Raw genomic sequence first — 26,405 nt, forward strand, 5'->3', positions numbered from 1 at the left:
CAAGTTCAAAGTTGCAGATTATGAGGTAGTTTTCCAGAGAACCTACTTGAGAGGTGTTTATGAAACAGTGACATGGATCTGTGCTCTTCTTTACAAACCAGAAGGCACAAGCATATATACTGCATTTGGAACTGGCAGTTATTTCTTTTCCAACAATTATAACAAGTTTGGTGTTTCAAATGTTAATAAAAAGTTCAGAAGATCTTTCTTACTAAAATCTATAGTCTATGTCAAACACATAATTTAAGGCACTTGAATTCCCAGTAATGTTAGTGGGAGAACTAAGCACACATTCAAGATATGCCATGCTTCCCACATTATCAATGAGAAAGCAAAAGGCTTAGCTTTGGCTGGTTCACAGCACAGACACTATTCATCCAAGGGGATAAAAGCAGCTGTTTATATGTTTAGAGTTATACAGGATCTGTACCAACACAGTCACCAAGTGCTAAAGACACCCAAGTGTTAAAAACATCCAACTTTGTAGCAAGAAATTTGTGTTTATAAGAAAAACCTACATTAAAATGAAATGCAGTTGACAATATGGCTTTCAAGTTTCCATTGCAATGGCAAGATTTTCCTTTTGATGTCCTAAAACTCTTGTCACAGGAGGTGACAAAAGGCATATTCATGTGCCCCAAATGGAAGAGTGACAATGTGAGAGATGTTGAGGAAAACAAATTTTGTAACATGTACGAGACAGAGAAGATACAAAGCCAATATGATGTAGTGCTCAGAGTCAGATTAGGATCTGGGAGGCTCAAGTTCAAACCTGTCTGCTGCCATGGAAACCTACCAGCTGACCTTGGGCCAGTTACACTCTCTCCACCTAACCTACCTCAGTGAGGACAAAATGGATGAGAGGAGAATGATGCAAGCTGCTTTGGGTTGCCGTTGGGGAGGGCAGGGTACAAGTGAAATAAATAAGATTAACATTTTTAATTTGGGCATGGGATAAAACTTAAACCTGACATCACACTCAGTATGGAACACTGAGTAATTCACTGGTAGTTCACAATAGGTAAGAGGAAAAATGGTCAGTGTCTTCTTCCATCTTGACTGTTAAGCTCCCATAAAGTTTTCAGTGCTTTGATTTTAAGTTATTCTATACCCCAGAAGGGAATTTTAGGGTGAATTCCAGCCCTCGCAACAAGGAGTGCCACACCAAAGTGTTTAACACTTCTCTAGGGGCATCCTAGTATAAAATCTGACTTCAGTATATCTAAAATGTTCAGCAGAAGTTAAACCACCTCAAGGATATTGACATCATTAGTGTACAGACTGCAAAAATCATGCAGCTGGACAGAAATAGAAAATGAATGCCAGATTCTTACAACTTCTGTCATGCATAAGACCAGGGGTGGCTAAACTATGGCTTGGGAGCCACATGTGGTTCTCAAAGCCCCCCCACCCCCACCCTGTCAGCAGCCTTGGAGAAGGCATTTGTCTCTTTAAATCACTTATTTCAAGCCAAGCCAGCTGGTGGCTTGGAAAATGCATTTAGAGTTGTTTTCTTTCCAACTCTCCCTTTCCCCATCTATTTGCCTGCTTGCCTGCCTTCCTTCACGCTCTCAAACGTCTAACATTCATGTCTTGCAATTCTCAAACATCTGGCATTTATTCTATGTGGCTCTTATGTTAAGCAAGTTTGGCCATCCCTGCATCAGACATAACAAAGGTGTATGCCTCCTACACCTACAATGACTGCACTATAACCCTCTCATATTTGAAAGAGCAGGTTTTTAGAAAAAAAACATGCTTGAAAAAAATGTTTCATCATTGTAGCGTATCTAAATAACCTTTGACTAAATAAGTAACTGCACACAGATAAAAAATACATACGTGCACAAAGGATATCATAGCTTCACTATTCAAATGGCAGAGTAATTTCTTCAGTGGAGGATAGTGGCATAAGGATGGCACACAACCCAGCATGATTAATTTGTGTTTAGCTCTTGTAATAGCCACATTAAGACGTCTCCAGTCCTTCAGAAGTTCTCCAACCTGCCAAATGCAAGGATAGACACAGGAATGCATGAAGCTGCCTTATACTGAATTAGACTCTTGGTCTATCAAGGACAGTATTGTCTACCCAGACTGGCAGCAGGTCTCCAATGTCTCAGGCAGAAGTCTTTCACATCATCTGCTACCTGGTTATTTTAAGTGGAGATACCGGGGAATGAACTTGAGACCTTCTGCATACAAAGCAGAGGCTCTACCACCGAGCCACAGCCCCTCCTCAGCTTACCTGATTTTAAGGTTCTGCATCTAGCTACAATTATGTTTCAAACAACAGGCACCATATTTGCCTGACTGCCTTCAGTCTGGAGCAGTTTGCTGTTTTCATATCTGCTTACAAAAGGAATACAAAATATTCCTGGCCACATGTCAGCTGCAGGAAAATTAAAGTCAGGACTCGACAGCTACTGTAGGTACACCCAAAAAATGTGTATGTCCTGAGGCATCAGTACCGGGTTTATTTTGAAGAAAGAGGAGATAAGACTGCTATCCGACTTTCAAAACTGGTTGGTCAAGCCTGCTGCAGGAACTCTCCAAAGAACACATCTGAAGCCCCTTTAGGCCAACTGTGAAGTTATTTGGATCCTTGCTCTTGCAAGGCATGTATTTAAAGTATGTGTCTCCCCCCACCCCCCGTCCTGTCTTCTTAGTCTTAAAACAGCTAATAAGGCAACAAGATGGGAGTAAATCACACACAATAAATCAATCTATCAGCACAAGGGAACAGCAGAGTCAGATCTGCAAACAAACGTAATACAACTATGTCGGCTCTGGTGTTAATTTTTTTTTTAAATGTTAATTGATCTTTTCTTTTTTTTGCAGCTCTACCATATGGGAAGGTATGAATCAATGTTATCATAGCATCTGTAGCATTGTGAACAGAAAGTTTTATTAGAGATACACAGAGTAAGGTGCCATCTGTACAGTAACTCTGAGACGCTTTCTCTGTGATGCTTCCTCTTACCATTGCAAAATTCTATTTACTTTTCTGATCAGTTTGGTAAGTGTGTACATTTAGTATTCTTCTTTACTAACTTCCATGTTGGGAGGGAAGGCAGCATGATGCATCCCAGCCTCAGAAGCTAAACATGGTCAGTACCTGAAAGGGGAGATCACCAAGGAAGCCTCTGCAAAGGGAGGCAATGGCTGATCACCTCTGCTTCTCATTTGCCTTGGAAGCCCCTTGCTGGGGTCACCATGAGTCAGCTGTGACTTGATGGCACCTCACACACACACAATTTCCATAATATTTAGGCAAGGACAATTTTAAGCTGAATTAAGTCTGAACTATCAAAAACCTAGGAATGGCTCAACAGTTCCCAAATGTGGTTTACTTACATTTCCATCACTATGATTCCTCACAAAAGAGACTATGACGATACTTTTATCTCTCCCTTGGTACTTGTCCACAGTATTTACTTCAACCTTATTGATGTACGAACTTGTCATTAGGTCTGTGATTATCTTTAGCTGATGTCTGTATGGAGATATGACCCCAATATCTGATGGCTTGCAGCCAGCCTAAGAGATAACACAAGGGATTTATGTTATGGCACCAAGGAACAAAAGCCACTCTAGAGCATACTCTGTGAATCAGCCCTTCACCAAACTGCTATGTCATGCACAATATATTTATTTAGATATAAACAGAGCTTTTTTGGTAGAAAAATCCCAGCAGGAACTTGTTTGCATATTAAGCCACACCCCCTGATACCAAACCAGCCAGAACTGCATTTCTGTGCGTTCCTGCTTAAAAAAAAAAAAAAGAAAAAGCTCTGGATTTAAACTATGTCAAATGACACCTATGCTAAAAATTGTATTTGCAGCTGTGAAGGTTAATTAAATGATTGACATACATACAATACACATGAAGATAGTACTGGTGGTAAGCCCTGCATTCTAAAAGAAACTTAACTGTATTTGTAATTACGGATGTTCTTTTGCTACCTTCAGGTGGGTTGGTCTGAAGCAGCAGAACAAAGTTGAAGTCCAGTGGCACCGTTACGAACAACAAAGTTTAATTCTGGGTATCAGTTTTCACGTGCATGCACCCTTCTTCAGATACCTAAAAAGTGTTTTTCAATCACACAGGCAAGTTTTTAGTAAAAAATGATGCCATCTAGACTTACTGGGGTGTAAATACGCCATTCCACTGAGCAGTGAGGAATTTTCTAATACTGCTAGCTACTGCAAAGGCAACATCTGTGCCAATGCTAGTTGACCAGCATGCTGGGTACTCTTCCGCAAGCTCTTGTTTGAATGCTGAGAAACCCATTCACACTGCTAGAAGAGCCTTTCCCACATTAGCTTGTGTGTAAAAACCACAAAGAGCTAACTAAAAAAAATCCACCTTGATTTATTAAGCAATGTTTAATGTTCAGATTAATTTTACTTCATTTAAAAACACTTTTCCCTCCAAACAGTAAATGCAAGATAGTTACCTTGATGAACAAAGATGTCAGAAAGACTACTAATCTGGCCTCCGTCATATTACTTATGCCACCTTTTTCTGTATGCTCTGGTGCTGGAACCTAAATTTAAATATATAAAAAAGGCCAAACATTTCTTTGCTGGATTAGGAAAAAATGTTAATTATATTTGCTTATGACAGAAAAACCGCCTGCATTTGCATTTATTTATATCCCACTTTGCTCCCAACAGCTGGGACTCAGAGTGGCTTAGAACCTCGTTCTCTCCTCCTTTCTTTACTAACAACTACCCTGTGATGTAGGCCAAGCTGTGAGTTTGTGTGATGGGCCCAAGGTCACCCAGTGAGTTTCCATGGTAGAAGTGGGGATTCAAACCCCAGATCGTCCCTCACTCTATCCACTACACACTACAGACTTTGTCTAGTCTCCTTTAACATAAGCAAACTAGTAATATAACGCCAAAATATGACAGTTCAAAAGCATTCTGCTTTCCCTGTTCAAATAGAGTAAAACTGAATTCAGAAATGGAACAGAACTGCTTTTGAATCAAAAGGAAATCAATAGCTACCTTCTCTGTGTTAAGAAAACAAACAGGGTTGTTCGGATTCAGGGTCTCTCTGAGCCATGTCCCCGAGGAATACTCCTGCTCCAGTTTCAACGCTCTTAAATTTGGTAAATCCGCTACAGCTTTGGACACCCTCTCAGAGCCACATTCCAGTTTGCCATTATACATCAGCTTGTTACTCAGCGACATAATTTCACTATGGGGTTGTAAAAGCAAAAGAGTATCAGATCTGAACATCCTGTCGCCTGCAATGACCAGACGTCGAATGGTGGTTCCAGATACCTGTTCATTCGGTACTGCACAGTTAGCTGCACGACAGCGTTCTTGTTCTGTTCCAGTCTCTTAAATAAGCTTTCGCTCATGCCAAGATCCCTGTTACAAAAAGGAGCCCGTCAAGTTCGCTGCCTTACAAATGGCTTTGTTAATATGGTTAGAGAGAGCAGTCTCCGCCGGCAGTGACCAAATCAGCCGCCGCCAGCAGTGACTCAGATTACCTTGCTTCTGCATTCTGCACGAGCGGAGGTAGCTGCTGATGGTCTCCCACCAGCACAAATCGCAGCGAACAGAAGAGAGGGCCCAGGCAGACGGGCTGGCTGATCTGAGAAGCCTCATCCACTATGCAGAAGTCAAACCTCTTATGAGTAAATATCGGATGGTTTATTCCCATGCATGTGGTTGCGACTATTGGCTGAGGAGAAAGATGAGAAAGTGTGATTTACCAAGCTTTATTCTGTGGACTAACTTATGTATGTGAGAAAATTCACAAGTATTTTCACAGCTCGGAAGAGTGTCCGACCAGTCCAAAATTGGTCAGGCTGTCCAATCTCGTCAGATCTTGGAAGCCAAGCAGAACAAGCCCTAGCTAGCATTTGGATGAGAAACCTCCAAAGATTACTAGGGTTGCAATGCAGAGGCAGTTAATGGCAAATCACCTCTGAATGTCTCTTGCCTTGAAAACAACAACAAAAACAAAATAATTAATTACATACAACATTATTTGCAGCACATTTTATTTTTATCTGCACTGAGACTTTGGGGTGACAAAGGCTATGAATACTACAAAACAAGTTGATATAAACAGTATAAGTTTAACTCCATACCTTGCATTAGTTCTGTTCTTATTAAAACTTAAACAGCACTATTCAAAAGCAGAGAATTTGTTACTGATGGGGCTCCTGCACATCAGAAGCATTTGAGGTAAACTACGGAGACTAATATTCCCAAAGTTCATGGATCACTTTATGAATGGACAAGCTCTACAAGATAGTTTACACCACTTTAGGAATAAGCGTTGCTGGTGGAATGTGCCTTCAAGTCAGAGCTGGCTTACAGCAATCCCTCATGTGGTTTTCAAGGCAAGAGATGTTTCAGAGGTGGTTTGCCATTGCCTGCTTCTGTGAAGGAACCCTAGATTTCCTTGGTGTTCTCCCATCCAAATACCCTGCTTAGTTTCCAAGGTCTGATGAGATCAGGCTAGGCTTGGCCATCCAGGTCAGACCATTCCGACATACCTCTGGGCATACCCAACAAGCCACAAGTAAATCTGATCATGGAAGTTCCCAGACTCTCCACTTGGGCTGCACCTTACTGTCAGTGAAGGGGCTTCTTGCCTTACCAGGTTTGTGTTGCTGACAAAGGGCGTTTTCCCACAGAGCTTACTTCGGAGCCATGTCCCTCTTCACCACGCAGCATCTGCGCGGATTTCCCACCAACTACTCCGCATAACCAGGAAGTGCCGGACTTTTGCGTCGCAGATGTAAACCACTAAAAACCAGTTTACGGTAGCGACGCAAAAGCCGCGGCTCTTCCTGGTTATGCGGATCAGTTGGTGGGAAATCCGCGCAGACGCTGCGCGGTGAAGAGGGACGTCGCTCCGAGGTAAGCTCTGTGGGAAAACGCCCAAAGTCTACACTGTCAGTAGAAAGAATTGCAGGATCCAACCCCATGCTATTTTAGAATGATCTGAATATTTTGTTTCTTTTCTGTGCAAGTCAAGCATGTAAAACAGATTATTTTACCGCACACTTTAATTAAAGTTTGCCAGAGGCTCATTACCAACCTTCAGATTTGAAAGCCTAACACCCAAAACAAAATTCCTGCTAGCTAACAATTTGTCTTCCAGGTAGCTCTCTCTTGGACCACCATTTTTCTTACCTGACTATCATACAATTTCTCCAGGTGGGCTACAGTTTTAATAGACCTAGATCGGCAGATTTCTTCTTCCGTAAACTTGCGTATGTCTGGATGAACTTTCTGAGCTCTCCCCAGCCGTAAAAAGCCAACTTTGAACTTTGCGAGCTTCAGAAGGATATTGTCGACTGCGGTGTGAGTAAAGCTGGTCAACAGAACGGTGAAACCGCAAGCATAAAGAATGCGGACCTAAAATGCAGGAAAGGAGAGAAGGAAAGGAAGGAACCATTGAAGTTTGGGTGCTGCAATGAATAGTTAATCTACCTTTCTCCTTACAAGATTTTTTTTTTTTAGAAACCTCTTCAAGTCATATAGGTGAATGTCTCCAGATGATGATTACAGCATTTATCTACAGTCCAGGGTTTTCTAACACTTATGCCTGCAAGAAGCAGAAGGCCCAAACCAGCCAGGCGTCTCTCCACCAATGCAGAATTCCCTTCCAGATGACACAACCTGTCTGCCTTCCATCTGCCACCAGTGGGACCATCAGGGTGGGTAGGATACACCCCTTCATTGTGTCCAAATCCAGTATCCTTCCTCAAGAAACCTTTACAGTGCAATCCTAAAAAATATTTTCCTGGGAATAAGCCCCAACAAATAGGCCTGAGTAAGATTCTCAGTGGACTTTCTTAGGACTGTAATGTTAATTCGGTCATTTGTTATTATATATATAAAAAAAGCTTTTGGGCTGAAATAAACCCTCCATCAAGATATAAATCTACACCAGTGAAAATTGATACTCTAAATTAGTTTTTAAATTTAGTTCTCTTCAAGGGCTTTGAATCTACTTTTAATTACACGTTATACCATAATATTGGAATCTACCACACGGCTAAACTGCTATCAGATATTACAACTGTCTCTCTAAAAAGAGTATCCCCTATACAAAACAAAACATATGTTATCAAAGATTTCAGGTTTTCATGGCTGGTAACATCATTAGGGTTTGTAGAATCTTTCGGGCTCAAGTGCCGTGTTCTACTGGAGAAAGTTCTTCTTTCAGACGTTTCGTTCTCAGCTGCGGAGAACATCCTCAGTGGCGTTGCAGCCGGAGCAGGCGCTCTGACCTTCTTGGCTGCTGTGCATTGAGTGAGGCCAGGGCTGCTGGAGAGCTGCTATTTCTAGGCTGGAGGGGGTGTGGTGAAAGGGCAATTGGTTTGTGGATGTGCCCATTGTTTGGTGGGGCTTCCTGGAAGGGTAGTGATAAGGAAACTGGCTGTTGAATGTGACCATTGTTCTGTGTTAATTGCTGGGAGGGTTGGAAGGGGTGTGAAGATAAGGAAGATGGTTGTTGACTGTGCTGATTGTTCTGTGGAATGTGCTGATTGTTCTGTGGAATGTGCTCCGGCTGCAACGCCACTGAGGATGTTCTCTGCAGCTGAGAACGAAACTTCTGGGAAAAAAACTTTCTCCAGTAGAACACGGCACTTGAGCCCGAAAGATTCTACAAACCCTAATAAAACATATGTTGTCTGGGTTTTTTGGCACTTGGGTTTTTTTGGCCACTGTGACACAGTGTTGGACTGGATGGGCCACTGGCCTGATCCAACATGGCTTCTCTTATGTTCTTATTTAATTTCTACACATAGTTACGGTCTCACCAGAGCACATATTGTAGTGGTCTTCCCAGTTCCAGGCATCCCAACGATGAGAGTGTAGTCCTTTGAAAGCAGCACTTGTTTCATTGCTTGCTTCTGAGGCTTATTCAGACCTTCAGTATACAAAACAAAGAAACTTCAGTAACGCTGTGTGCAGGGTTTTTTTTGTAGCAGGAACTCCTTTGCATATTAGGCCACACACCTCTGATGTAGCCAATCCTTCTGGAGCTTACAAGTAGGCCCTGTAATAAGAGCCCTGTAAGCTCTTGGAGGATGGGCTACATCAGGGGTGTATTGCCTAATATGCAAAGGAGTTCCTGCTACAAAAAAAAAACCCTGGCTGTGTGTATCTAAAATTGCAAGCTCCTTCAACTTAGAAGTTATTTAAGGGGGGGGGGGAATACATCTCTATCCCTTGACATGAAAACGTTTTAAAAACAAAAACCCAGTTACTTACATACAACCACAACATGCCTCCTGCAATCCAGCCCTACCTTGTTGATGCAGAAGTCATTTCTACTGAGCTACAGGGAATGCCACCTATTACACTGTTATCCCACCTTTCCTCTGAGAAACTCAGGGTAGCATTATGTCGTTCCCCTCACCACACATACTCTAATTTATCTTCACAGTGGCTCAAGCTGAAGAGTGACTGGCCCCAAAGTCAGTCTCATCATCGACTGGGGATCTGACCTGGGATTTCCCTAATCCTGGTCAATCTCTGTAACCTCTGCACCACAGTGGCTTGACGTAAGATGCACATGCAACACACAGGACCACAGTTTAAACATCAGATGTTGCGGAAAGCAACAGAGGAAGAGCCTTTCCTTCATTTTCGTTTTTGGCAGTCAATGTACCACAAATGTCTAGTGCAGGCATGCACAATGAGGCTGGCTAGTAAACAGTCTTTTTGTGGGTTTATTTTCAAACTTACTTCAAAATCAGAATGGTTGATTTACTATAGCAAAGCCCATCTCAAAAGTTGAAAGAAAGCCACCATGTTACTACAAATAGCCAAGCAGGGCTCTCAAGCAGTTTGCTTTTAGAAGAAATTAAAGATATTGGTTCTGCCTGGAATAACCATTTTCTGCCCTTAACATGCACTGCCTGAAAAGTGCAGGCACATACCTGAGTAAGATCCACCAACAGAAGATTTTAATGTGAAGCTAGCTTGGAATCCTAGTTCACTCCTTGACTGGCTGAGACAAGTTCAGCTTCAGCTTTTGTAACATTAACCTTCTTAGTCAGAGTGTTGTGAAAATTCTGTGAAATCCTCTTCTGTGCCCTGAGCCTTAAGGACACAGCAGGCTCTAAGAACATATGAAATTGTGATATACCAAATCAGACCATAGCCAGTTGCCTGCTCTGGCCAGCAGCAGTCCCCCAAGACCTCAAAGAAAGCTCTTTCCCAGCACCTGCCAACTGAGATGGAGAGGCTAGAGCAGGAATGGCCAAACTTGCTTAATGTAAGAGCCACACAGAAGGAAGGGAAGGGAAGGGAAGGGAAGGGAAGGGAAGGGAAGGGAAGGGAAGGGAAGGGAGGGGAAGGGAGGGGAAGGGAGGGGAAGGGAGGGGAAGGGAGGGGAAGGGAGGGGAAGGGAGGGGAAGGGAGGGGAAGGGAGGGGAAGGGAGGGGAAGGGAGGGGAAGGGAGGGGAAGGGAGGGGAGGGGGGAAGGGGGGAAGGGGGGAAGGGGGGAAGGGGGGAAGGGGGGAAGGGAGGAAGGGAGGAAGGGAGGAAGGAAGGAAGGAAGGAAGGAAGGAAGGAAGGAAGGAAGGAAGGAAGGAAGGAAGGAAGGAAGGAAGGAAGGAAGGAAGGAAGGAAGGAAGGAAGGAAGGAAGGAAGGAAGGAAGGAAGGAAGGAAATAGATGGGGAGCAGGAGAGAGAGGTGGAAAGAGAGCAACTTTAAATGTATTCTCCAAGCTGCTGGCTGGCTTGGCAAAGAGATTTCAAGAGAGAAATGTCTTCTCCAAGCCAGCTGACAGGGTAGTGGGGACTTTGAGAGCCACACGATATGTGTGAAAGCACCACATTGTGGCTCCTGAGCCACAGTTTGGCCACCTCTGTGCTAGAGACTGAACCTGGGACCAGTGTTCCCTCTCAGCTGAGTTAAGGTGAGCTAGCTCACAGGGGTTTTTTAGCCTCCGGCACACATATTTTTGCCTTAGCTCAGAAAAAATGGCCCCAGAGCAAATTAATTTATGCAGTAGCTCACAACTTTGATGTCAGTAAATCACAAAGTAGGATTTTTGCTCACAAGACTCCACAGCTTAGAGGGAACATTGCCTGGGACCTGTTATAAGCTCTACTCCTGAGCCATGACCCTTCCTCATTAACAATACTTCCCATGCTGTCCTTTCTAGCAAAGCAAGCGTTGGTGTAGCTTGAAAAACAGACCAAGTCAACATGAATATTTTATGTTTCAATGGGTCTACTACTACTGATGCCATAAGGAACATTAACCCTGTTTCAAATCAGACGATTCTACACCTGAACCTTTAAGCAGAATATTTATTGATTAATGTGGGTTTCATTGGGAAGGAAAAGACAAATTTCCTAAATGGAACATCGGACTTGAAACTATACCAGAAAGTGTTTCGAAATGCTGTACCTTTCAGAATGTTTGCAACCGTCTCCTTTGCTTCGGCAGGAAGGACAGCACTCAGGTGCTCGATGAACTGAGGCTTGTGAAATTCTATTATCAAATTACGAAGCTTTTCACTGAAGAGTGGAAAGAGTTGACAGAGAGAAAGGAATAATGTCAAAATTAAGAATAGGAATCTAGGTAAGAAACAAAATATGGAAATAAAATCAACATGACAAACCTGACAGGAGAATTTTCCATCAATTTAGAAAGGTTTGCTAAGGGGGCATCAATGCCGAAAGCTCCTTCTTCATGGTCTAACCTAAATACAACATCCTTGGACAGACTGGACAAGTTTCTGGAATATGTTAGAGAGAACGGGCAATTAGATTCAAGGACCCATATCAGTTCTAAGACATGATTTAAACTGAACATCTACTTCTGACAAGCTCTTATAAAGCAGCACTACAGGTTTTCCACATCTGTTAACAGACAACAGGGAAATATCACACATCTTAGCTCTCCGGCTTATGCAGCTATATAATACACATTGGAAACGTGCATACAACATTAATGTTACAAACATAAATTTGTAGAACAGTCCAAAGTACTAAAGTCTGAGGTGGCATGAAACAGTCCTTTCCCACCTCAGTGGAAGCCAATAAAAATAAATCATCAAATTCAATACTAAGCAAGGCAGGTAAACCCCCCCCCCACCAAACCATGATGGTATCACCATAAACTTAAGACATTACCACAACACGTAAATCTCTCTCCATTAATTTCATACTTTAGCTTCACCATTGTCATACGTACCAATTCTAAATTTAGGCTATAAACTCCATGCAGCAGGAAACTGCTTTCACTTATGTTACTCTGAAAAGTGTGAAGCAGAATTATTACAATTATTAATATCTGCATCAGCATTTGAATAGGGGAGGATTAGTTCATGAGTCTTCTGTTGCCTGTGAAGAAATTCAACCCTACAGAGAATTTATTTATATCAATTACCCTGTTAAGTCCAGAGAAGAAAAAGGTTTTTTTAAAAAAAACCTAAATTATATTACCTATCCAATAAACAGGAGATTTTGGTTCTGCTGATTTCTTGAACGTAGCCAGTAGACAAGCCAAGTAAAGTGCTGTCTTCGCCACTCACAACAACCCTGTCTCCTACCATCAGGGTTGTTGCAGGCATAGGATTGTTTTTACGCTGGAACCAGTGTAGATGCTGTCCATCGGACACCTCCTGGACACCTTCAATTCTGCTCATATTTCCAATGCAATCCCCATGTTTCTCTCTGCAAACATTTAAAACAGAAGTCTTGAGCAACTTGCAGTACATGGTTGTTATCTCTTATCACAGTGATCTCCAACGAGGAAGCTTTGGGCACCATAGCACTCACCTCAGTGTTTCCTACTGCCCACTTCCCTCTCCGCCAAAGTAACAAATCACAGCTACCTTTCCTCTGCTTCAGTGGAGCAGAAACTGTTTCAGAAGGGTCCTAGAGGCATCAACTTTGTGTTGCAGGGACTATTTTGGAAAAAGCCACCTCAGTCATAGGTTTGTGCTTGGTTTGGATCCTCCCAGCATTTTGTGACTGGCTCCAGCCCACATGGCAGCCATTTTGTGGTGGTGCCCTCTATCTCTTTTCAAAGTCCAAGAGTCCCCTGAGTCTCATTGAGGTTGGGGGCCCCTATCTTATGACCATACAGCTTAACCATTAAGAACAATGTTTCATATACTTATTTCTAACCTTTACTCTTGGTGAAGTAGAAAGAGCAAGAGTCCAGTAACACCTTAAAGACGGACAAAATTTGTGGGAGGGTATGAGCTCTCATGAGTCACTGCTCACTTCATCTGAAGAAGTCACCAATGACTTACAAAAGATCATACCCCCCCACACACAAATTTTGTTAGTCTTTAAGGCGCTACTAGACTCTTGCTCTTTTCTACCGCTGCAGACAGACGTAACGCGGCTACCCATCTTGATCTACCTTGGTAAGGAAGACTTAGAAAAAAACAGAACTCTAATATCAGAAGCAAATTACAACCGCAAGATCAATAACGCTTCAACATACCTTTCTGCAGCAGTCATCATCCATATGTTTCTACACCCCCTTTTTTCATCTTTGCATTGACTCTCCAAAGTTAGCATTAAGCACCAGAGGCGGAAGTACTCCAAGTGCACGGGCTTCAGATGCTGGGTCTCCTTCTCAATAGCAGCCACCGTATCCAGAGGAATCGCGTTACTTAACTGCTGTTCTACAGCTCTGAAACAAAACCTAGCATGAAACCTCCTGAAAAAGCACCTATAGAACTGCAGTCATCATAATGCATTGTCTGATGGGAAACATGAAGAAACTTCATATCGTCATGACTTGAAGAAGTCCACGCTAACTTCAGATAAACCCCCAGGAAGGTTCATTCTGATGCATCCTTCCCACTTGCTAGAAAATTTCTGCAATTAAAATCCCTTTCTGTTATTAATTCCTGTATCTTGACAAGTGAGTAATCACAACCATATTTAGGTCTACAGCCTGTCGCATCTACATTCTTGTTTAATACAGATGATGGCTGGGGAAATCAGGCCAAGTATAACACAGCATGATACAAACAGGTTTTATTACACTGGATCCTGAAGACAAGATGGAAGTCAAACATTTGTGTGCATCCTTCTTGGCACCAAAACTGAGAATCCTATATTGCATACTTTGTCTTGGCCATGTATGGAAGAAATAAATTATTTTGCTGTTTGGTGCATTTATTTCCATACAAAAACTAGGTGGTAGAGACTGAGCCTTATTTATGGTAAACTGTAGAATCAGCTGTTTACCATTGGGACGAGCTAGCAAAGAGCCATTTGTAATGTAAAAGGGATTTACCTGCTATAGAGGGCACAGGTCTGTCTCTGGGAACAATAATGGCATGCCCGGCTGTCATTAATCAGTGGAGGCAAAGGCGCAAGCTGTGTCTGCTGCTTTCCCATGTCTGATTTATATGTGCTGTGGAGCAAATAGAAGGCTAACTGGTTTCTTAGTTTAATAAGTTCTGCAGAAAAGGGAAATAAAGAAGGACATGTAATCAGGAACTTGTAAGAATTTATACAAGTAAAAGTGCAGTGAAACACTGGTTATTTAACTTGTCCAAGAATACTAATTGGTCAAAATAAACCCACACTCCCTTATGTACATAAATGCCAACACCTCAAAACTGATTTATGACAACCCCAACAAGGGGCTCTCAAGGCAAAAGAGAAGCAGAAATGGTTTGCCATTGTGTTCCTCTGCAGAGCCTTCCTTGGTGGTCTCCGATCCAAGTACCGACCCTGCTTAGCTTCTGATATTTTACAAAATAGGTCGGGCAATACTATGCCACTTTCCTCCCCCAAATTTCCTTACCTAACAGCATAATATACTCTCCTGTGGCAAAATCAAAGTATTCAGCAAACTTTTCAACGCGTTCCCTACTCTGCCTCTTGGCTGAAGTTACATTAGTACATAGAATCTTCCCAAATACATGAATAAGTATTTATTTCAATTCAACTTATCTTGCTTAGTGACACCCACTGGTGCGCCTAAAGAACTACAGCAACCAATAAAAGTATTCATCTCTATCTATTAACGTGACATTTTTTAAAGACATGCAAGAAGCCAAGAATCTTTTTTCAGACACAAGAATTACCTCTTCTATCCATACGATTTCCAGGTACAGGAAACATATTACCAGTTTTGAGATAAAGAAGGAGTCCAGCTTCAGGATCTGCTCTCCTTCCCTGGCACATAAGGGAGTACAAAACTACCTGGGGAAAAAGGTTTTTAAAGTCGTTAGAAGGCATCTAAGGCTATTAAAACTGAAGTTTAAGCATAGCAGTAAACTGAATAAGGTTACATCACTTTACTTCAGTGGACAAGCAGTAAAGCAAATAAGCATACAAAGACTGAGTTATAAAGACCAGTGCAGAGCTGTGGAAATGAACCCCACTAATAACGAGATCAAGGCATGCCTTTCCACTGAATGGGCTTAGCCACATATGTCAAGAAAGATTATTGCCACTTTCAGCAAAAAACACTTCAACAACAGTGTAATTTCACATGCGCATGACCTTAAGCTTCAGCAGTTGTTGGTCTCTCATATAATGCCTTCCTTTATTCTCCATATCTGACCTACCATTAATGGCATAAATGGAATCCTAATTAGATGGTTTCCTAATTAGAGACACCATGACTGTCTCCTTTGAGGGGGCTATTATTTAGGCTTCTTTGTAAGTTGCATGGACTGCTATTCTGATTAGGCTGGCCAGTCTTCCATGGCCAGCTGCTACCAGCCAAGAAAGTCAAGGACCAAGTGGAAAAGGTCTGAAAAGGACATTCCAAAAGCAGTCTGTCAACACTACAGAATGAATCTAAGAGAGCTCATCCAACCAAGAGGGATTTCCAGTACAGATCCCAAAACCAACATGGCATCCAATCCAGGCCACTGTAGGTGAAAGTGACTTTCTCTGTAAAATGGTTTATAGAGATAACCTACAATGGTTCCATTTAAAACCCTGGAACAGGAGCCATCACACAGATGCAACGCTGGCAGAAAGGACTGCTACAGAACTGTTCAGCTATGATCTGTCCAATGTATCCTACCCACTGAGTTCTAGTGACCAGTTCAACCATTTAGAAACCGAGGGCTCCCAAACCAGTAAGAAATTTGAGTCCAGAATCCATCATGACAACCACCCAGGGTCAATTCTTAATTTAATGAATCAAAATACTCTTTAACACTCATTTGTATCTAGGCACTGCCATTTGAAGCAATGTTTACTAAAGAGGCGTTACTATTCCTGTTTGTACCTGACTTCTGTGCTCTATGGAATTTGATTCCTTGCCACTTTTTAGCTCCAGTGGCATTACTCTGGATTCAGTTCTAGACCTGCGATGAATGGTTACACCAGCTGTAACGTCAATCTTGCCTTTTAAACCAAACCTGGGACACCAAATGTTCTCTTCAACATCCAGGATTTCTGCAACTTTGACAATGCAAACACTGTCTTCTTTGTTGTCTCTTGGCCTATCAGAGAACAAATTAGTATTGTATTGACTAGAATTAAGTTCATCACAGAAAACAAAGCGTTTCTTTTCTACAGTCCCCTCTAATTCTGCTGCTCCAGAGGGAAAAAGCGAGAGAGCAAAGCCCCCTTCAAACAGCTCACCTCAGAGCAACTGCCATTATCTCCTCCTCCAAATGAGGTTGCCAGCTTCTAAGTAAACCCTGAAGATCTCCTGAAATTACAATTTATCTCCAGATGACAGAGATAAATCGCTCTGGAGGAAATTGCGTCTTTGAAAGGTAGGCTCTGTGCCATTACATCCCACTGAGGTCCCTCCCATCATCAAATCCTGCCTTTCCCAGGCTCCAACCCCAAATCTTCAGGAATTTTCCAACCCAGAGCGGGCAAATTATCTATTGCCAGCGCTTTTTTTGTCGCAGGAACTCCTTTGCATATTAGGCTGCAACCCCCTGATGTAGCCAATCCTCCCAGCGTTTACAGTAGGCCATGTAAGAAGAGCCCTGTAAGCTCTCAGAGGATTGGCTCAGGGAAGTGTGGCCTAGTATGCAAAGGAGTTCCTGTTACAAAAAAAGCCCTGTCTACTGCTGTTTCCATTAACATCACAAAAGAGTTGCCTTCTCCAAACCAAGCTGGGTGCTTAGGCAGAAATGGAGTAAGTAAATAATTACTTGATATCTATTCAGATATCTAAATTAGTTCTCTTTAAGAAACACGGAACTGCAAAACTGAAAGGATATCAGATATGCTATCAAGTTACACTGTCCTTGACATTGTAACTTGAAAAAATTATGGAAACTCCATTTCGTTATTTGTGCCCGGAAGCAGTTTTGGGGTGGATTAGGACGAACCAATTGAAACTTAATCCTGATAAAACAAAGGTGCTATGAGTGGGTTGGGTTTTTTTGTGTGTGTTTTTTTTGGGGGGGGGGAGGGTTGACCTAGAAATTGGGATGTCTCCTGTTCTGGATGGGGGTCACACTTCCCTAAAGGAGAAGGTTCACAGCTTGGGGGTTCTGCTGGACCTGGGCCTTTCACCAGCTCTGGCCAAGGAGCCAGCTGCAGCAGTTCCTGGGTGTGGAAGATCTTGCTTCCGTGCTGTATGGCCTGGTAACATCTATATTAGATCACTGCAATGCACTGTACATGGGGCTGCCCATGAAGACTGGAAGCTGCAGCTGGTACTAGAATGCTGCAGCCAGAATGCTGACTGGAATGGTGGTAGAGGCCACATCACTCCTGTCTTGTTCCATCCGCAGTGGCTCCCACCTTGCCTCCGAGCCCAATTTAAGGTGCTGGTATTGACCCTTAAAGCCAACTCAAGAAAGAACCTTCTTGGTAGTGGCGCCAAAACACAAAACTCCCTCCCCATTCATCGGTTCCCTTCTGCTATTGTCCCTCACCAGACAGTGAAGACTCTTTGTTTTGTTTGGCATATCCCCAGTAAACTTTTATTGACCCTCTTCACTGGCTTTGTGTATGTATCTGTTTTTATTGCATTGTTATATATTTATTTATCCATTTTAAATAGTGTTTAAATGCTTTGATGTTCACTGCCTTGGGGACCCTATTTGGTTGGACAGGTGGCATACAAATGTTTTAATTAGAACAAATATATTTTTTCAGGTGAACAAAGTAACTTTGTTCTTAGACATCAGAGAACATCAACTGGAATACTTCAGTAAGATTTAAGGCTGATTGTTTTAATAAAAGATTCCAGTGGTTACAGAATATGCTACAGAAGCAACTGAACTTTCAGCCAGCTGTTTTAATCAACCACAGCTTCCAAACCCCTTTGATAAAAATCCAAATCTGAGGGGGGGAGGGGAGGAATTGAATTCTTCTCTGTCATTTGCTCTTAACCCCCCCCCCAAAAAAAAATCCATGTCAGGACAGGAATCTGAAACCCAACCTTGTCCTTTCAGTCTCCTAGAACTCTGTAATTCTGATGCAATTAAGAAGTACTCCCTGCAGGACTGACAAGTTCAAACTTTTAAAAATACCACTTTTCTTAAGCCATTCTTACCGTTTTAGCTGCATGCTACGCTGGTTGGGCTGGCGGTGCTTGTACATGAACTCTTCTGCCCATTTAATAAACGAGGGAAGGTATTCCTCTATCTCTTGAATGATATCACTTTGTTTCATATTTAACTGGTACCTAAGCAAGAGAAAGAAGGCAAAGTTAAATGATGTAAGAACACTTACATACTCTGAATCAATCAGGTTAAGTTTATACAGCAGAACAAAATGAGAGAGAAACTAACAGACAACAGGAGAGATCTCGAAATACATGTTTCTATACTCTGTCCATTAAATGGGGAAAAAATATTTATTTATTTATTTGTAATTTGTATCCCGCCCTTCCCACCAGGTGGCTCAGGGCGGCTTACAGCATATAAAATCTAACATAAGAATATAAACATTTCATACAGTTTACATGATTAAAATTTAAACAATTCACACAATTTACATAATTAAAATATTAAAACATACAAATGTGTAGGTTCTCAGATGTCTAGCATTTGTAGACATTTCTAAGATTTGAAAAAATAACCACATATAACCTTTACCATTATAATATAGCACAGACAATCATAAAAGGCAAATAAACAAAATGGTCTGCTGAAAATATGGATATACACTAACATATTCTGAATCAATTAAGTTAACGCACTATGTTTTTGTTCAAATTAGAACCCTCCCCTCCCCCATTAACCTCATGTTCATGTGTGTTCATAAGCCTTATGCTAAGCATTAGAACTACACAGCATCTGCCTTTTATTTTAACCTGCTGAAATACTCACATCTCCTTCAGATACTTTGGTCCATGAACAACTAATGTAGCAATTTCTTGCAGCTTCTCTTGGGTGAAATTTGTTCCTGCTTTTTGGAAAATTTCATGTAGGATTGTACCTATCAGCATTTGACGTGAAGGAGACTCACACCTCTACAAGAGACAGGCACAATCAGTTATGTGTATGATATATTCTTTAAATGCTTATACAGCACAGCTGTATCACTACAAAACAGCAATCTTTATAGCAACTAATTCTACCTTTACAGCAATTAACCTCAATTTCATTTCTAGATTAATGTGCAAAATGATTCCCAGCAGTGAAAATCTAATCATGAACAGGAAGAAAGGGCATCTAAGTATAAAAGGTTGAGATCAGCTTCCATAGCACTGCACAAATATTTAAGAAAAGATACTATCCATAGGAAAAGTTTCCTTCCTTATCCCTCAAGCATAAGGACAGAAAACAAAGAATCAAGACAGCAATCCCTTCATTAAAGGGATTATCTTAAACTGCAACATGAAATGAGGCATGGTGTAGAATATAAGTTCTCCAAAATATGAAAATATGTGTTTTGTGTTCCCCCACCTTTTTACATAACCAGGATGGTTTACATGTATGACTACCAACTTAACACCAGCCAAATGCATATTTAAAATTTTTAAAAATTGCTAAGTCCAGACCACTGGATACATCCAGAAAAAGGAAGAAGTTACAAAGAATACTTTGGTGTGTCTTTTTTATGGTTACCCAAGGGACACTATTGAGAGGTCTTGGCTAACCAATGTAGGTTGTATGTAAGGTTGTATGTCCTAAAATGACACTTATTAAGATTTTGTATGTTTTTGCAAGTCAAGAATAGCACACAAAAGGAAACACAAAGCTAATATACGCACTGATTGCTTAAGTAAACTACCCATCTGTAAGGAAATCCTACAGGCAAACAGTAGAAATGACAGAACATGTGAAACAGCAAACTGGTTTGCTTAGGGGGGTGGGGGCAGGAAGCCAAATGCACAGCAAAGGCAGAGAATGTGCTGCTGGCATGAATGACCAAATCTTAGTTCAGTTGTTACAGGAGAACCAAATCAAAGCCTTCCAGCTAACTTGCCAAACCAAGACACCTAGCAGTTTTTGTCTGATCTGCTTATTAGTCATACGTAAGGAAAGAGTACGCCAAGACCAGTAGTGCTCTCTGTAACAGTTTCTATTATGTATGATGTTCCTTAAGAACTAAGCACTGTATCATACAAAGACAAGCTCTGCTAATGGGATTACAACCTATAGTATTTACATCAGCGCAACATCAGTTTTTCCCCCCCAGGTATGCCATTAAAAAAAAAACAGGTACATTTGCACAGACATTACAGTTATATCCAGTTAAAAAAAAAATGGAGTCATCTTACATTTAAAGTTGTTCCTTCTGAGTAAATATGGTATCGAAGACCGAAGTGATGCAATTTCTTTAGTACTAATAACATCTCCTGGTATTTTAGACACCTATAAGCTACAGAGTTTTAAACTGTTATACACGATGTTCTTCTTACTTACCCTGAACTTTTCACTCAGTATAGCTCTCCTCATACACCGAATGCTGTTTGATACAGTAGTGCCAGAAAGCAGTATGTCTGGATAGAGAATTAAGTATCCTACATCAGCATCTATTGTCCAGATCCCAGAGTTACACTCTCCTTCTAGGTGAACAATATCTCCAGGTTGTACTGGAACAGATGTCCTAAACACACACATTTAAAAGCATATATTAGACACTAAAATTCAAGGTAACATACCTGTACACAGTACAAACTTAACATACAGTCAACCGGAACTTATAGGTAAGGAAAGACAGGCAGGACCAGTTTTCCAAAGAAAGCCATAGTAACTTTTCCAGGGGCCATTGTAATGTTTTCTTTCCCCCTCAATAAATACATCTATAAGAAGTTAGAGAAAACTGGAAACTCTGTGGAGATCAACTGTGTTTAAAGGATTAAAAGTGGGTCTGTGGATCTCTAAGGAAGCAGTGGCTCACACTTTGCTTCTTAGAGCTTGCCGGCAGTCATAAAAAGTTTCAGTCTACATACTCTCTAAACGCCACTACTAAGTTTAATACTTTATGTTATTAAGAATTAATCAAAAACCATGGAGTAAAACAATGGCTGGCATGGAATTGGTTGTCCTCTTCCACACTCTTCAGCAGTTTACCTGCTGAGCTATTTCCACTTCATGGCTTTTACTCCCCCGATTCCTTAAAAACTTCATGGGGAAAACTAGAAAGTTGGAATATTTTTTGAGCACTTGTTCTATGAACTAGCTTTTCAGAATTTTTAAAAATTAAGAACTACATAACCATATATCACCAAAGAAAATGTATACATTTATGTAATAGTTACCAGTCATCTCTTAGGATACATAGTTCTGTCTCTGAATCATCAAACGGAGTGGAAGCAGCGACTGTCAGCAGTTTCTCAAGTTCCCCATTTTCCTGTATTCGTAAAACACAGTACCTGTTGTTCAAACCCTTGCAGAGTACTGTATCAGAGAAGCCGACTATTCTCTTTGGAAACCTAAAATCAGAATTACATCATAATACATGAAGGAGTTATACCCATTCCGTAACAGGAAGGCTCACAGATGTCAGTACAAATTATTCTCGTTAATTGGGTATCTGCTTTCTTCTGACATACAAACCTTGCTCAGATATTAAGTGTTTAAGATTTTATTTCACTCTGTAATAAAATGTCCATGAGAAAGGAGGGCTATAAATAAGATAAATAAATATATCAACACACATTGGAACCTTTCAGAAGGGACAGCACTGTGTGTTCTTGCAGGTCCCACCTGAATTGACATCATTTTCCTTGCCTCAGCCCCATTTCTTCTCCCCCCAATACATGTACCAGTGAGTTTTTCTATTTTTTAACAAATTGAGTGGGGAGGAACAAGACAAGAATTCCTAGATCACTGTAGCATAATCAATCAGTCGCCACAGTCTACTAGTTCTAAGCTTTCATTAAGAAGTATCTGGCCTTTTCATTATGGGATTATAAGGGAAAAGTACAACATTCCCCCAAAACTGTGCAATAAAAAGGGATAGAGACGTACTTTTTTAAAAAAAATGAAAGCTGGAAACTAGTAGATTGGGGCAGTAAGATCATTATAACACTCCAATAATCTAACAATTCCCAGTTTTCTTTAAAAAGAAAAGCCATCAGAGGAAAATGGTGACTATGGTGGGGGGAGGGGGCTAAGGCAAGGTAAGTGTGGCAAAACCTACTGTGTAGATGCTATGTAAACACTGAAAATACCTCTGCATCCAGATGCAAGGAGAGATCTTCTGCATGAGAAAGCTGCCTATATCAGTTATTACTTTCAGAAGCATTAGTCAGCAGAGCAAATGGGTGGGACAAGACATCCTTGCCTTGTGTGGCAGTATTTAGAAGAGGTTGGCCCTCTTCAAACACTTTAGAAGCCTCTATATTTCTCTATGATTTTTGGCTGCAGTTATGAACTTGGCCACCAGAGCTCTAAGTTATTCAGTACCATCATGCAGGAAGGACCATATATGGTAAACATCCTTATATGGCAAGGAGGAAACAAGATGGCAGAGGCAGCCATTTGCAAAGATGGCTGCTAAGTGGGTGAAAGGTTGAAGTGAACTAAGGACAATCTCAGCCATGATTGTTTTGAGTTAGCTACAGTTGGGGAGGGACGGTGGCTCAGTGGTAGAGCATCTGCTTGGTAAGCAGAAGGTCCCAGGTTCAATCTCCGGCATCTCCAAAAAAGGGTCCAGGCAAATAGGTGTGAAAAACCTCAGCTTGAGACCTGGAGAGCCACTGCCAGTCTGAGTAGACAAGACTGACTTTGATGGACCAAGGGTCTGATTCAGTTGAAGGCAGCTTCATATGGCTGACGTCAGAAACACAGCTGGGGTGCAGTGTGACCCAGTAGATCTGATAAAGAGATGGGTTGAAGCCTTTATAAGCCCTCCACTTTTGAGCAAAAGCTGCAGACTGCATCAGAGGCAGGGACCTCTTTGTCAGTCTAACCTAGAAATTAACAATCCTTGTTAATTTCTGTTTGAGGCCTCAAACATTGAACATGGAGCATAGCTCTGATAGAACGGGATTTGGGATTTAGATTTTTCAGTATTGTATTGTATGCTGTATTGACTTAGATTTTCAGTATTGTATTGTATGCTTTATGCTCTAACTGTGTAAACTGTTTTCTGTTCTTTCTATCCCTATATCTGAAGCCTTCTGTTTAAAGAAGAAACCAAAATGTACTAATGGTATCTAAACTGTTTGCCTTCTGTCTAAAGAGAAACGTGAAGTCTAATAAACTGTTTTTGCTTTGAGAAACCTGGAGTCAGAATAATGTTTATCTATGAGGTCTTAAAACTTATTAGTGGGTATGTATTAGCCTTCAGATAACTGCAGGTTGTTTTAGTTCCTGCAGGGTTTTGATTTTGGCATTTTATATTGTTGGGTGTACAATAGAAATCCCCCAACACCTTGTAACACTGCGGAGTGGGGAGAGAAGGCATTTGTAGGAGAGAGCTGGCAGCTGAAAGGGAATCTTCATTCTTCCCAACTATCCCATGCAAATACCCCCCTCACGAGCCATTTTGAGCTCCTTTTCTACACACAGGGGGTCAAAGGAAATTGAAGCAAGCTAGACTGCTGAAACAGTCTTCAGAGGTATCTGCAGGGAATGGAAAAGGTTAAGGTAACCCTTCTTCCTTCCCACTAACCAGTCCTCTTTTACATCTGTCTCCTACCCCAACCCAGGAGCCCTGTGGCACAGAGTGGTAAGCTGCAGTACAGCAGTCCAAGTTCTGCTCATGATCTGAGTTCAATCCCAGAAGAAGCTGGGTTCAGGTAGCCAGCTCCAGGTTGACTCAGCCTTCCATCCTTCTGAGGTCGGTAAAATGAGTACCCAGCTTGCTGGGGGTAAAGTGTAGAAGACTGGACAAGGCAATGGCAAACCACCCTGTAAAAGTCTGCCAAGAAAACATCCTAATGTGATGTCACCCCATTAGTCGGTAACAACCCGGTGCTTGCACAGGGGGTTGCCTTTACCTTTTTACCCACCCCAACATTACCTTGACAAGCATAGTTTTAAGGGAGGGCAATCCTACCAAGGGAAATAAGTAATTCCATCACTAAGCAGAAAAGAGGAGGCTTAATATACCTGCCTCTCACCCTCTCCAAATTATAAGAGCCAGTATGACACAGTGGTAAAGAGTGTTGTATCTTGGGAACCTGGATTCAAATCCCCACTCGTGCCATGGAAGCTTGCTGGGTGACCATGGGTCAGTCACACACTCTCAACCTCACTGGCCTGTTGTGAGGCTCAAATGGAGAAGAGAATGATGTAAGCCACTTTGGGTCCCTCACTGGGAAGAAAGAAATGAATTAAATAAGTAAATAAAAGTTATAACCCAGGGGGCTTACATGCACCACTTGATCCTACCTCCATTTGATTTTTCACAGCACAAGAAGAAATGCACTCATGTCATACCTGCCTCATCCAAGAGCATCAAAATGTACCCAGCAGCTTACCATAAACTCCAATTTGGGGGCAAGGCTGAAGATTCTTTCAGGCTCCCCATTTCCCTTTCATCATAGCTAGTCAAGCATTTCTGCACGGAATAGGGAACTGGAAACCAACTAGCTTTATCAGGACAAGCTGTGGGTAGCACTAATCATGCAATGATCTTTTGGGGCTACAACGCCCACTATAATCACATTGCAGTCCCCCTGTGGTCAAGGCTGGAGGAGACACTATCCAGTAACAGACTTGGTTTTGCCTCCACAATTATATGGTCCCCATGACAGACAGAATGGTGGTGAGCACATGCATAGGCAAGGCATGCTGATCTCCAAAGCCTTAAATGCTACAGGCCGGAATGGATCAGGTGATAATCCTATCTGTCCCTTGTCACAGCCACCTCCTCATAACACTTTCCCACAGCTAAACAAAGTTTGCCACAAGAACACTGCACTTGAGGACATGGCTGCAGCCATTATATACTTGAAACCAGGGCTGCCAACTCTGGGTTTGGAAATAATAAGAAGATATTGAATTTATGTCCTGCCCTATACTCTGAATCTCAGAGCAATCACAATCTCCTTTACCTTTCCCCCCTCCAACAACAGACACCCTGTGAGGTGGGTGGGGCTGAGAGAGCTTTTGCAGCTGCTGCCCTTTCAAGGAGAACTCCTACAAGAGCTAAGGCTGACCAAAGGCCATTCCAGCAGCTGCAGGTGGAGAAGTGGGGAATCAAACCCAGTTCTCCCAGATAAGAGTCCGCCACTTAACCACTACACCAAACCTGGAGATCTGAGGGTGAAGCCTGGGAGTTTAGAGTCTGCCTTCCAGAGCTGCCATTTTCTCCAGAACTAGTAGACTAAATGTTTAAATAAATTTTAAAAATGAGCCATGTATGTGGCCTGGAGATCCGCTGTAATTCTAGATCTCCAGCCTCCACCTTGAGGTCGGCACCCCACCTGCACAAGATACCCCACCCAATGGCACAGTCAGTGAAATAATAAAAATAAATTCTGTAAATGAAAAATGCGCCCGTCCTGATCCCGCAGAAGAATATAACGTATCCATTCAAAGAACCCACCAAGATCCCTGCAATACGTAAGTTCTCCCAACATTTCAGTTTGCCTCTTTCACCGGGGAAGGGGGAAAGCCTTACAACAAGGAGGGGGGGGGGGGGGGAAGGGAAACTATGACATTAGAAAAGGAGTGCATCCAAAGAAAGGGGAGCGGGAAACAAACATGAGCGGGAAAGGAAAGCCGGTCCCGAGAGTCATTCAAACCGCGCGCCCTTTTGCAGCTGCGCCCTAAGGCAAGCACCTCTCCAGGGGAGCCGCGTCCTCGAAGAAGCTCCTCTCCATCAGCTCTTCCAGCACCGCGTCATCCATCTCGGCCCTCTTCTCCGGGGCCCCCGCCATGCCCAGCAGGACGTCCACAACTCATCGCACAGGCGACCAACGACCCTCCAGCACATACCCAAGAGTTACGCCCCGCCCGCTGGGGGAAGGCGCAGGCGCAACAGTCGCGCTCGCCTATGAGAAGGCGCCGCTCGGGTTGCCTCGCTTGGGTTTTGCGCGCGCAGGAGGCGGCTGTGGGTTGCCCTTTAGCAGGTCTGCTTTTGAG

At 42.2% G+C, this 26,405-nt stretch overlaps 1 protein-coding gene across 1 annotated transcript; it reads right to left on the bottom strand.

Annotated features, from left to right (window-relative positions):
* Nucleotides 1-413: 413 nt before the first annotated feature.
* Nucleotides 414-26,291, bottom strand: DNA2 (DNA replication helicase/nuclease 2). Its single transcript, XM_060242644.1, has 21 exons — nucleotides 26,103-26,291; nucleotides 21,626-21,799; nucleotides 20,787-20,970; nucleotides 19,245-19,387; nucleotides 18,467-18,598; nucleotides 16,226-16,442; nucleotides 15,066-15,183; nucleotides 14,267-14,432; nucleotides 13,463-13,654; nucleotides 12,451-12,681; nucleotides 11,625-11,741; nucleotides 11,411-11,520; nucleotides 8,805-8,914; nucleotides 7,168-7,392; nucleotides 5,508-5,701; nucleotides 5,296-5,385; nucleotides 5,017-5,209; nucleotides 4,461-4,550; nucleotides 3,358-3,540; nucleotides 1,843-2,004; nucleotides 414-479 (listed from the first exon to the last, which is right to left on the bottom strand). The coding sequence occupies exons 1-21, from the start codon at nucleotides 26,198-26,200 to the stop codon at nucleotides 414-416; spliced, it is 3,195 nt and encodes a 1,064-aa protein (XP_060098627.1). The 5' UTR covers nucleotides 26,201-26,291.
* Between the last annotated feature and the right edge of the window lie 114 nt (nucleotides 26,292-26,405).

The sequence above is a fragment of the Heteronotia binoei genome, chromosome 6, assembly GCF_032191835.1.
Source record: "Heteronotia binoei isolate CCM8104 ecotype False Entrance Well chromosome 6, APGP_CSIRO_Hbin_v1, whole genome shotgun sequence".
In the NCBI taxonomy this organism is placed as follows: domain Eukaryota; kingdom Metazoa; phylum Chordata; class Lepidosauria; order Squamata; family Gekkonidae; genus Heteronotia; species Heteronotia binoei.

What these genes read in the sequence shown, in the direction of transcription:
- DNA2 (XM_060242644.1), bottom strand. Translation starts at nt 26,200, where the DNA reads ATGGCGGGGGCCCCGGAGAAGAGGGCCGAGATGGATGACGCGGTGCTG. An exon ending in CCATAGAGCACAGAAGTCAG is followed by an intron (nt 15,184 to 16,225) that starts GTACAAACAGGA and finishes CTTTTTCCCCAG; the next exon opens with GTAGTTTTGTACTCCCTTAT. An exon ending in GTGCAGAATGCAGAAGCAAG is followed by an intron (nt 5,386 to 5,507) that starts GTAATCTGAGTC and finishes TTTTTGTAACAG; the next exon opens with GGATCTTGGCATGAGCGAAA.